Source organism: Pyrgilauda ruficollis, unplaced genomic scaffold (genome assembly GCF_017590135.1).
Source record: "Pyrgilauda ruficollis isolate IOZ18807 unplaced genomic scaffold, ASM1759013v1 scaffold268, whole genome shotgun sequence".
Classification (NCBI taxonomy): Eukaryota; Metazoa; Chordata; class Aves; order Passeriformes; family Passeridae; genus Pyrgilauda; species Pyrgilauda ruficollis.
The window spans coordinates 69033-79094 of NW_024524022.1; the positions used below are offsets into that span (position 1 = coordinate 69033).

At 50.1% G+C, this 10062-nt stretch overlaps 1 protein-coding gene across 1 annotated transcript; it reads right to left on the bottom strand.

Annotated features, from left to right (window-relative positions):
- Nucleotides 1–1228: 1228 nt before the first annotated feature.
- DLAT (dihydrolipoamide S-acetyltransferase) lies at nucleotides 1229–9040 on the bottom strand. The gene is made up of 13 exons (XM_041471403.1): nucleotides 8918–9040; nucleotides 8540–8664; nucleotides 8267–8423; nucleotides 7222–7348; nucleotides 6746–6939; nucleotides 6167–6332; nucleotides 5899–5966; nucleotides 5156–5242; nucleotides 4963–5070; nucleotides 4393–4508; nucleotides 3970–4132; nucleotides 3307–3443; nucleotides 1229–2835 (listed from the first exon to the last, which is right to left on the bottom strand). The coding sequence occupies exons 1-13, from the start codon at nucleotides 8990–8992 to the stop codon at nucleotides 2706–2708; spliced, it is 1653 nt and encodes a 550-aa protein (XP_041327337.1). The 5' UTR covers nucleotides 8993–9040; the 3' UTR covers nucleotides 1229–2705.
- Nucleotides 9041–10062: the final 1022 nt, after the last annotated feature.

Consider the following 10062-nt stretch of genomic DNA (forward strand, 5'->3'; position numbering starts at 1 on the left):
GGGGACGCGGAAACGCGCGGGGCCGCGCGCGCGCCGCTTCCGGCGCCGTCTCCGGGGCAACGGCGCCGCCATGGCCGTGAGGGCCGTGAGGGCCGCGGGCTCCGGGCGGCCTGAACGGAGCCGAACCGCCCCGAACGGAGCCGAACCGCCCCGGTACCGCTCCGGTACCACCCGACCCGACACCGGATCCAGCCCCGCTCTGACCCCCGTGGCTGGGACCCGCCGCCAGAGCTGCGGGACACCGCGATGGGCCCGGGACAGCAAGTGGCTGCTCTGAAGAAATCCTCTTTTGGGGAAAAAATACCGCAAACTAACGCAAAAATTCCCAGAAACACTGTGGCTAGGTAATGCTGGAAACGATGTAACTCGTTAATAGTTTGAATCAATTACTTAACTAATAAAATTTAAGTAATGGTTTAAATTCAATTTTAAGTAATGGTTTAAATTCAATTTTAAGTAATGGTTTAAATTTAAGTAATGTTTTTAATAACATTTTAAGTTTTAATCAATTTTGAGTCTTATTTATAATTTAATTTATTGTTTTAATTACCTTTAATTAATTGTTTTCCGTAATTGTGGATATTCTTAGCCAGCATTTAGCAAAGCTGTTTTAAGATACTTCTGCAGAAACACAGCTTGGGAGAACAACTGAAACTTCTTGATGTTTTGGCAGATTACACAACAAAAGCCCAGAGTGAAAATCTTTGCTAGGAGTGGGGTTAAGGGCGTTTTTAATTCACTTCTTACTCATGAGGGGTGAGTATCTCAAATGCCTTGAGATGCAAGCAGAAAAGGAAGGTTGGGGGAATAGTAGCACCACCAAACTTATGAAAAAAACGAGTAAAGACTGTAAATATTCAAAGAATAGTTGAATATTTAGTTACAGTCCTTGTTATGTGCTGTAGAAAAGAACCACCAACGCCCACAGGTTTACTGAAGGGACAGCAGGAACAGCGGTGATGTGTTTTTGTTAAATAAATGGACAGGATCCCATGGTTAGAGCAGCTCTCTTCAAGTATTTAATGCTGGAACAACCCGTCACACACAGCCCCACAGGTGAGCAGAGCAGAGAGGAAGCTGCAGACAGCAAAAAGCAAATGTCTGGGAAGATCTGAGATTAAATTTCGGGTTAATAGGGTGAGCTGCACTGTGAGACTGAAAGGCTGCAGAGCACTGACCCACAGCAGGAAAGCCACACACAACTGAAGAGAAAAGCACTGGGACATGGTTTAGTAGTTGTCAATTCCAAATATTTAATGGAACATGGGTTCACTAGAGCCAGTCTGGAATCAGGGTATTTCAGGTCATTCAAGAAAATCCAAAATCTTAATGCACCTTTTTTTTTTTTTTTTTTTGCGCTTAAGCAAGGCATCACAGCAACCAGACATTAAATAGTTCCCACAAAAATATTTAATCTCCACAGTATTTTCTTTCAGTATCTTTAGTGAATTATGTAGAATTTTACAGGAGACAGTACTTAATGCAATATACAGAATAACAGGATCAGCCTGAACAACTTCTTCCTTTTTCTCCAACTCTGCCCCCCTGTTTAATTCTCCTGGTCACTCTGTCATTACTGCACGTTTGTCCTTTTTTTTTTACATGAACATTTCCATGTGGAAAGTGGAATTTCAGAATGTTCAGCACTGCAGCCCTTGCAGGGTGCAATGCCTGGGGTAACTGGACACGAGTCCAACAGACTAGAGAAGCACCTTACATACAATATGTACATGGAGAGCACATTCTGCAGCTTCACTGAGGCTGGACAACAGAGACAATCCAGGCAAGGTCTGCAATTCCAGTGGCTTAAGTCAGAGCTTCCTATGTTAGAATGCCTGAAATGAAAATTCCCAAACATCCCAGTCCTCACATGATTCCCATCCCCTGGTGGGGTTATCAGCATGTGTGATTTGTCTACGCTGCCTTCCAACACACATCGGACATTCTGCAAAACAGTTACTTCCACGGCACCAGAGCCCGGGGTTAACTCAGCCACAGGAACAGCAGCTACAGAGTTTCCACAGCAGAAGCAGATGGCAGTGAGAGTCCAGGAGGAGACAGCACAGCAGGTCTGGGTGCCCCAGAGCTGTGACCCCACAGCCAGCAGTGCTCTTTCCCCTTAAAGTGCTCAGAAGGGCTCACGGAGCTGAGAAGGTCCCAGTGCCAAATTCCAGCCAGGCTGTGGAACAGCAGTGCTGGCCCTTGAGACACATCCCCTCAGTGCTGTGCCATCTCCCCAGCCCAGAACAGCACATGGGGGAGCTCCCCTCCTCCTTGTCCCTTCTGTGGCCATCTCACCTGCGCTCCTGTCAAGAGATGTTTGAAATTCCAGTCTCTGACAACACCGAGGTCATGAAACTGTTGGTATGCACCCCCTGGGCATCTGAGTTTAGAAGCAGCTGGCACAATGCCAGGATAATTTTGGTTTTTTTTTTTTAAATCTGGGATGCTTAACTCTGTTTTGGAAGAGTTTGCAAGTTAACTAACTGTATAAAAATACAGTGTAGCTGTAATATTGCTCTGAAAAGCACTTTTGCAAACTTTTTTTTTTTTTCTGTACAGACTGGTAAATAACATTACCAGATAATATAATACATTTTTTAAATAAAAAAAGGAACTCTCTCAAAGTCTGAACACTAAAGTCTAAATAGCTTGTTTAAAACACAACAGTGTGACCCATGAAAATTCTGCTTTGCATGGTTAAATTATAGCAGCATGGTTACTGGCTTTTCAAGGAAGTTCTTGAACTCAGCAAGCCACTGTGCTCCAACTGCTCCATCCACAACACGGTGATCACAGCTCAGGGTGACAGACATCACGCTGGCCACGTCAAAGCTGGGAGAAAAACAACAAAAAAAGGGTTAACACACTCCTGTGCAAGGCTGTGCCACTTACAGAGCAGAACACTTGGAGAGCCAGGAATAGCAGCTGGTGCCTGGTGACAGATGTTTGCCCCGGTTGCACAGGGGAGCAGATCATTTTCATTCCTTCTCTGAGGAAAACCAGGGAAGGAACTTCCCACAGGCGCTGAAAACACCTCTGTGTGCTCCCCCTAGGGCAGGGAGCTCAGCTTTCCTTGCAGCACAAGGACAGCCCCACACAAAGGAAAAACCATTGCAGCTCCAAGCAAGGGGATATCAATATAGGATCCATCCTTTAGGATTTCCTTAAATGCAAATTGAAGCAAGCACTGAAAGCACTGTGCCAACAATACACTTTAGTGTCTGTAAAATTATTACCTAATGTAGGTGTTAGGAAACCAGGCATGATTTCAGAGTTTGAGTTCAGGATCAGATGGAAACTCACCCTTTCTCATTATCAGCTGGCACTAGTGTTTCTTTTGAGGAACCCACTGCCAGGATGCAGGCTTGAGGTGGATTGATTATGGCAGAGAAATTCTTAATCCCATACATTCCTAAATTGGAAATTGTGAATGTACCACCCTAAAAGAAAACAAACACATTCATGGGCAAACTCACAAAAACTGTTTTATGTGGGAATACGGGGAGAGGGGGGACCTCATCCCAGTCTGCAGCTTCCTGAGGAGGGCAGGCTCTTTGGTGAGCAGGGACATGATCCAGGGAGCAGCTGGAGCTGTGCCAGGGGAATTTGGCATGGATTTCAAGGAAAGGTTCTTCCCCCAGAGGGTGCTGGCACTGCCCAGGCTCCCCAGGGAATGGGCACAGCCCCGAGGCTGCCAGAGCTCCAGGAGCCTTTGGACAACAGTCCAGGGATGCCCAGGGTGGGATTTGGGGTGTCAGTGCAGGGCCAGGGGCTGGATTCAATGACCCCTGTGGGTCCCTTCCCACTCAGGACATTCTGAGTTCCAGGCTGATCTGTGTTCTGTGCTCTGCACACCCCCAGGTCATGGGGGTGTTACAGAACAAGGCTCCAACATCACCACACAGCCTTTGCTCCTTTTAAACAAGCCAAGAGCAGCAGAGTTCAACACCACCGTGGGTGTCTGACCTGGAATTCGTGAGGCTGGAGCTTCCCCTCCCGGGCTTTGGCTGCCAGGGAAGCCACGTCCTTGCTGATGGCAGCCAGGCCCTTGATGTGGGCGTTGAAGACGATGGGGGTGATGAGCCCTGCGGGGGTGCTGACGGCCACACTCACGTCCACCACGTGATTCCTGCAACACACACAGCAGCTGAACTCACTCCAGCAAGGGAGCAAACAGAAGAAATAAAAACAGTCCAGACAACCCAAAATTAACATTAATTTGCAACAATTATTTCACCCAGCCCATTAACCTTAGACTCAAAGATTTCATCACTTTAACAGAACCTCTCACCTTCACATCGTATTTTTCCCCTCCCTCAAATCCCAGCAGAAGTTCTGTTTTGCCATGAACAAAGGAAGTTTCTGGCTCTGACCATGCCATAAACTTACTGTCTAATAACTGTGTCCATCCATGAAGAATTTGCCTCAGGCACTTTCAAGCATGCCAATGCAGAAGCTTTAATTATGAAATCGTTGACAGAAAGCTTAATGTTCTCCGAGACCTCCTGCAAATAAAGAGATTCCAGGTGTCAGTCTGTCCCCTGCACATCCCCCCAGTTAACGAGGGCACTCACTGCCCTTCACAGGAAACATTAGAAAACAATCACACCACTTGCAAGCATTAAAATTCAAGGATAATTCAGAAGGTAAAAGCATCTCCTTCATAATTTGACAACGTAGGTTTTTATAGTGTTTAATTTTCCTCAAACTTGGCTTAGAATTATTATTCTGCCTAATTTTTTTACCTTTCTTACTATTAGAAAGTAAAATATTTCTATCCTTTTATTTTCCACCTGAAATAATGAATCACCACCAAGCAGAGCTCAGAACAGCCCCTTAGGGAAGTCAGGAATCAGCAGACATGAGGAAAATCTCATTCTGTCACTGACAGTCCAGAACTGACCCACAAAAGGCACTGAAAAGAATGTTTTTTTCCCAAGCCAAGATGCCAGAACTCACCTGATTGAGTTCTTTCCTTAGCACCAGGACTTTCCCCATGTTGACATCGATGGACAGGTAGTAGTGAGGTATTGTTTGTTTGGACTGCATCAGCCTCTGAGCAATGACCTGGGGGTGTGCAGAGCACAGAACACAGATCAGCCTGGAACACTCACAGCCAGAACAATGATCTTGGAAAAGACTGAACCCTTACCCTGCGAATGTTGCTGATGGGGATGTCTGTGAAGGTCCCCTCGGGTGCTGCTGCCACTCCAGCAGGAACTGCCTCCGGAGCTGCAGCCTGCAGGGAACACCAGCGTCACCCCCAGGAACACCCAGAGAGCAACTGCAGCTCAGTGTGAGGCCAAGCTGCCTCTTGGCAAGAGCAGCAGCTATTTCCACTCTCCAGTGCCCACCAGGCTCCTTCTAACCCCTCTGTTTGGTTACTAAATGCAGTATGGAGTGTTTTAGCAGCTCAGCACTGAGATGTGCTGCTGTGAAGCTCCCAGCCCAGCCAGTCTGGTTGTTGTACAGACAGCAGAGCTGTGCTGTGCACACAGAGAAACACCTCCATCAGCTCAGGGACAGCACAAACCCCAGCATCAGAACACTTCAGGGGCAGCAGTGACAGGCTGGGCTTTGCTAGCTCTGGCTTTCCTTCTGATCCCCTCTCCTCAGCAATGCTGGACCAGCTGGGACTGGGTGACCTCAGCCCAGGAAGATTTAGCAGCCAGAGGAAGGGCTGGGAACACACTATTTTTTTTCTTCTTAGTGGAATATCAAGGGGACAAACAAAGGGAGAAGGCTTCATCAGCATTTCTGGCAGGTTAAATTTCCCAACCTTACAGTCACCACCACCCACTCAATGCAGCAATGCCAGTTCCATGCAGGAACTGCCCTTCCACAGAGCTTTCCACTCCTGTAACACCCAGTCCCACAGATTTCCAGCCTACTCACTGGAGCAGCCTTTGATGGCACAAATGACTCCACATCTTTTTTGGTGATTCTGCCATCTGGTCCAGTACCTGAAAGGGACAAAGGAAAATGAGAGAGGATTTTGATTATTTCCAACATGGCTTTGTTTCTAAAGCAAAGTTTTATTCAAAAGAGAGAATCATTGAACACAACTCCTGATTCACAGCTGCAGTCAGGAAGAACAGAAGAACATGGATCTACAGGGATAAAAAACTGATAGTGAGAGCAAAGAAGTGGAAAGGAAAGATACCTTTCACTTGGGTAAGGTCGATTCCTTTCTCTGCTGCCAACTTCTTTGCCAGGGGACTGACCACAACCCTTCCTCCTTTGCGGGGTGGCCCTGCTGAGGGGGCAGCTGGAGCAGGGGCAGCAGCAGGCTGGGGAGGAGGAGGAGCAGCTGCAGGAGTTGCCATCACCTTAACAAAGAATCAAAGCCATCAGTGGAACCTACAGCAAGAGAAGTGGCCCGTCTAATTATCAATCAAGAGATAATGACTCATGTGCACAAAGGCTCCCAGAAATTAAATCAGAAACTCACTGGGAAGGAGGTCAGCTGAACTATACACCAAATAAAATAATGAACTTATAGAACTTATGCTCCCCCATTTTCAAGGATGGGGAATCAGAACTGGCACAAGCAACAAGCTGGGAAAAAGATCAGAATGAATGAAACTTGCTGTAGGTCTTGGAGGGCAAATTAGTGATCACTTCTCAGCACATGGATCAGCCTTGCACTCACAAATCAGAACACTCCTGCTGAAGCCTGGCCTTCACACTGTCAACAACAGCTCAGGTCAGGCTTGTCAGTGGTGCCCATGGCTTCCCTTACCTGTGGAGGAGGAGGAGGAGGAGGAGGAGCTGGGGCCTTCATGTCAGTGACTGCAGCAGCCTGGTAGTCAGCAAAGGCTGGGATATCAGCCTCCTTCTCCACAATGATGCACAGAGGAGTTCCTAAGGGCACATCTCTTGTTCCTTCAGGCACCAAGATCTTGGCCAGGTAGCCTTCCTCCTGCACTTCAAAGCCTGCAGGGGAGAGAAACAACACTGAGGAGCTGAAGAGCTGCTCCAAGTGCTGCTGCTGGAGACTGGCAGCTGAAGTAGGAGGATCCTTTCCAGCAGGGAACCTCTTAGCGCTTGCTAAGAAGGACTGATGAGGAAATAAAAGTGTTTTTAGGAGCTCTCCAGTGCCATGAGATGTTAACAAAACCTGTCCCACAGCACCACCCCCTGAGCAGCCAGAGGAGCTGGCAGAGGCTGCTCAGGACCCTTCCAAGGGCACTCACCCACCCCTGGCTGGGCACTCACCGATTGTGGCTTTATCTGTCTCGATCTCAGCCAGCAAGTCTCCCTCACTCAGCTTCTCCCCAACCTTCTTCTCCCACCTCTGCACTGTGCCCATTGTCATGGTGGGTGACAGAGCAGGCAGGGTGATCTGGGAAGGCACAGAACACAGCACAGTCACATCCTGCTCCTCCAGAGGGCTCAGGAACACAGTCTGAACTCCTGAGAAATGATGCCAACCTAAAGAAGCAGCTTTAATGCACTCCTAGGTCTGGCTCCATGACAGCCAAGCAGAGCTGTCCCACTGTGCTGCTTTGGCTTCTTTTAGCAAGGCCTGAGCAGGAGAGCAAGCAAGAGCAGAGGGCAAGAAATGGATAAATCAAAATAATCATCACTGCCATCACCCTGCAAGGCTAAGCAAGGCTGCAGCAAGTCACTTTGTCACTGTGACACACACATGGGGAGCAAAAATGGGCAGAGGGGGCAAGCAGAGGGAAGAAAGCAACTTTAGTAGCCAAAACACAAATTTAGAAGCCATTCATTAATTCTTTTATTACTGACTTTGAGTAATATCTCACACAATTCAGTTCTCACATGCTTTATCTGTGGGATGGGGTTCAATATTCCAGATTTTCTTTTTCAAAGGGGTGTCAAAGCAACCCCCTGTAAAAAGTGCTCAAATCCATCAGTGGATACACTTCAAAACCCAAGCAAAGTAAAAAGGTTATACCCACAAACACAATTCATTGTTAGTCACCCACAGACACATCTGGTGTGGTCACCAGAGCACCACAGGCTGGAGTTCTGCCCTGAGATATGAGCAGAGCTTACTCACACTAAGCACAAGGTCTTTTTATAACACAACTGCCCAAATAATGCAGATTTAGCACATTTTTCAAGACAACAACCCTGGAGGGACAAGTCTCTCCTCCACCAGCAGCTGGGATGCTGAAATAATTAATAAATTCCCATTCCAAACAGTTTCTATGACTAAATGCCCCACAGGTAGCAATGCCAGGAGCAGAAAAAGAGTGCAAGAAGCCTTAAAGCAGGAGCAGTGCTCTCTTACCTGCATGTGAGGAGGGTAAGAGCTGCCAGGGGCCTGAGGAGAAGGCTGAGGTGGTGGGGAGGGGGCTGCAGCTGGAGGGGGAGGCACTGAGGCTGCAGGGGCAGCAGCTGCAGCAGAATCCAGGGTGTAATTTTTGAAGGCATCAATATATTCAGGCCTAGAAGAACACACAGAGCCCCAAAGCCCATCAGGTCATGGTCTCAGTCTTTCACTCAAGGCACCCCAGAAGCCCCAAGAGGGGAAATTCATATCAAGGGTTAGGAAAATACATACTTTTCTACTGTGATACATATTACTGCCCCAATAGGAACATCCCTTGTTCCTTCAGGCACCAGGATCTTGGCCAGGTAACATTCCTCCAGGCTCTCAAAGCCAACTGTAGCTTTGTCTGTCTCCACCTTTGAGAGAGAACAGCAAATGGTGAGCCCAGAGCCTCCCAGTCTGTTGTAGAGTCACAGTTCTGGAAAAATCACCCTGAGGCAGCAGCTCTAGGGAAGTCTGCCCTCAAACCAGCTCTGAGAGGCTGGCAGCCACTCCCTCCCACCAGCACCCCTTGGGATCTGGGATCCAAAATCTGCCTTCAGCCAGGAACAGCCCCCAGGCCAGGGGTGCAGCTCAAGAGAGACCAGCCCAGCCTTGTCCCCAGGATACCTCTGCTATGAGATCCCCTTCATTGATCTTGTCCCCCTCCTTCTTCTCCCAGCGAGCGATGGTGCCCATCTGCATCGTGGGGGACAGCGCTGGCAGGGCCACCTGTGAGGGACAGGGCAGTGTCACAGTCCAGACAGATCCAGCAGCAGGAAGCACCCATGGGACAGAGACAAATCCTCAGCTCAGCCTGCATGTGGGGCACACATCTGCTGCAAATCCCAGGACTGCCCCAAGCTGCTGGTGAAGAACCCTGGCAAAGCCACACTGGGTGCTGAGGGCTGAGGCTGTGCTTGCCCCATCCCTGGAAGTGTTCAAGGTCAGCCTGGGTGGGGCTTGGAGCAACCTGGGACAGTGGAAGGTGTCCCTGCACATGGCTTTAAGGTCCACACCAACCCCTTAACACTGTGGTTCTCCCAAGAAAGGGTTACAGAGAGCCAGGGTCTCCCCTGGCTCTGCCAAGGGCCAACAGCGGTGCCGGGATAAAGGGCAGAGGTGATGGGGGTAGCACCCACAGCCACCCAGGGGCTTGAGGCTAAGGGGTGCCAAAGACACAAAAACCACCGATTTTCTCTCAGTTTGGGCAGCCAGGCGTTGGACCAGGATCACCCAGAGAGGCGGCGGAGCCCCCATCCCCGGGGGGGTCTAAGAGCCGCGGGAGGGGGGGCTCCAGCGGCACTGCTGGCTGGCTGATCCTACAGGATCCTATAACTCAATCCCCGGGGCAAAATGAGCCGGGCGGGGCGGGACGGGAAACGTGGAGGGGGGAAAGGAAGGGGCAGGGACGGGGAAAGCAGAGGGGCAAGAAGGGGGAAAGCGAGAGGGAAAGCGAAGGGGAAACCGAAGGGGCAAGAAGGGGGAAAGCGCTCGGCGGGGCCGCACCAGGCCGGGCGACCCTGCCGCGCCCCGGGACACGCGTCGCGCCAACACCCGCCACATGCTGGGGCTGGGCTGCAGCCGGGCTGGGCCGGGCGGACCGGGGCCGGCGGCGCTCGGTGACCTCCGTGCGGGCGGCGCGGCGCGACACTGGGCGGCCGTAAAGCGGCGGCGGGCGGGAGCGGGCCCGCCTCAGCGCCGCCTCAGCGCCGCCCCGCCCGCGGCGGCGGGCCGGGAAGGGCTCGGCCCGGGGAAATCGGGGTGTAGGGCGG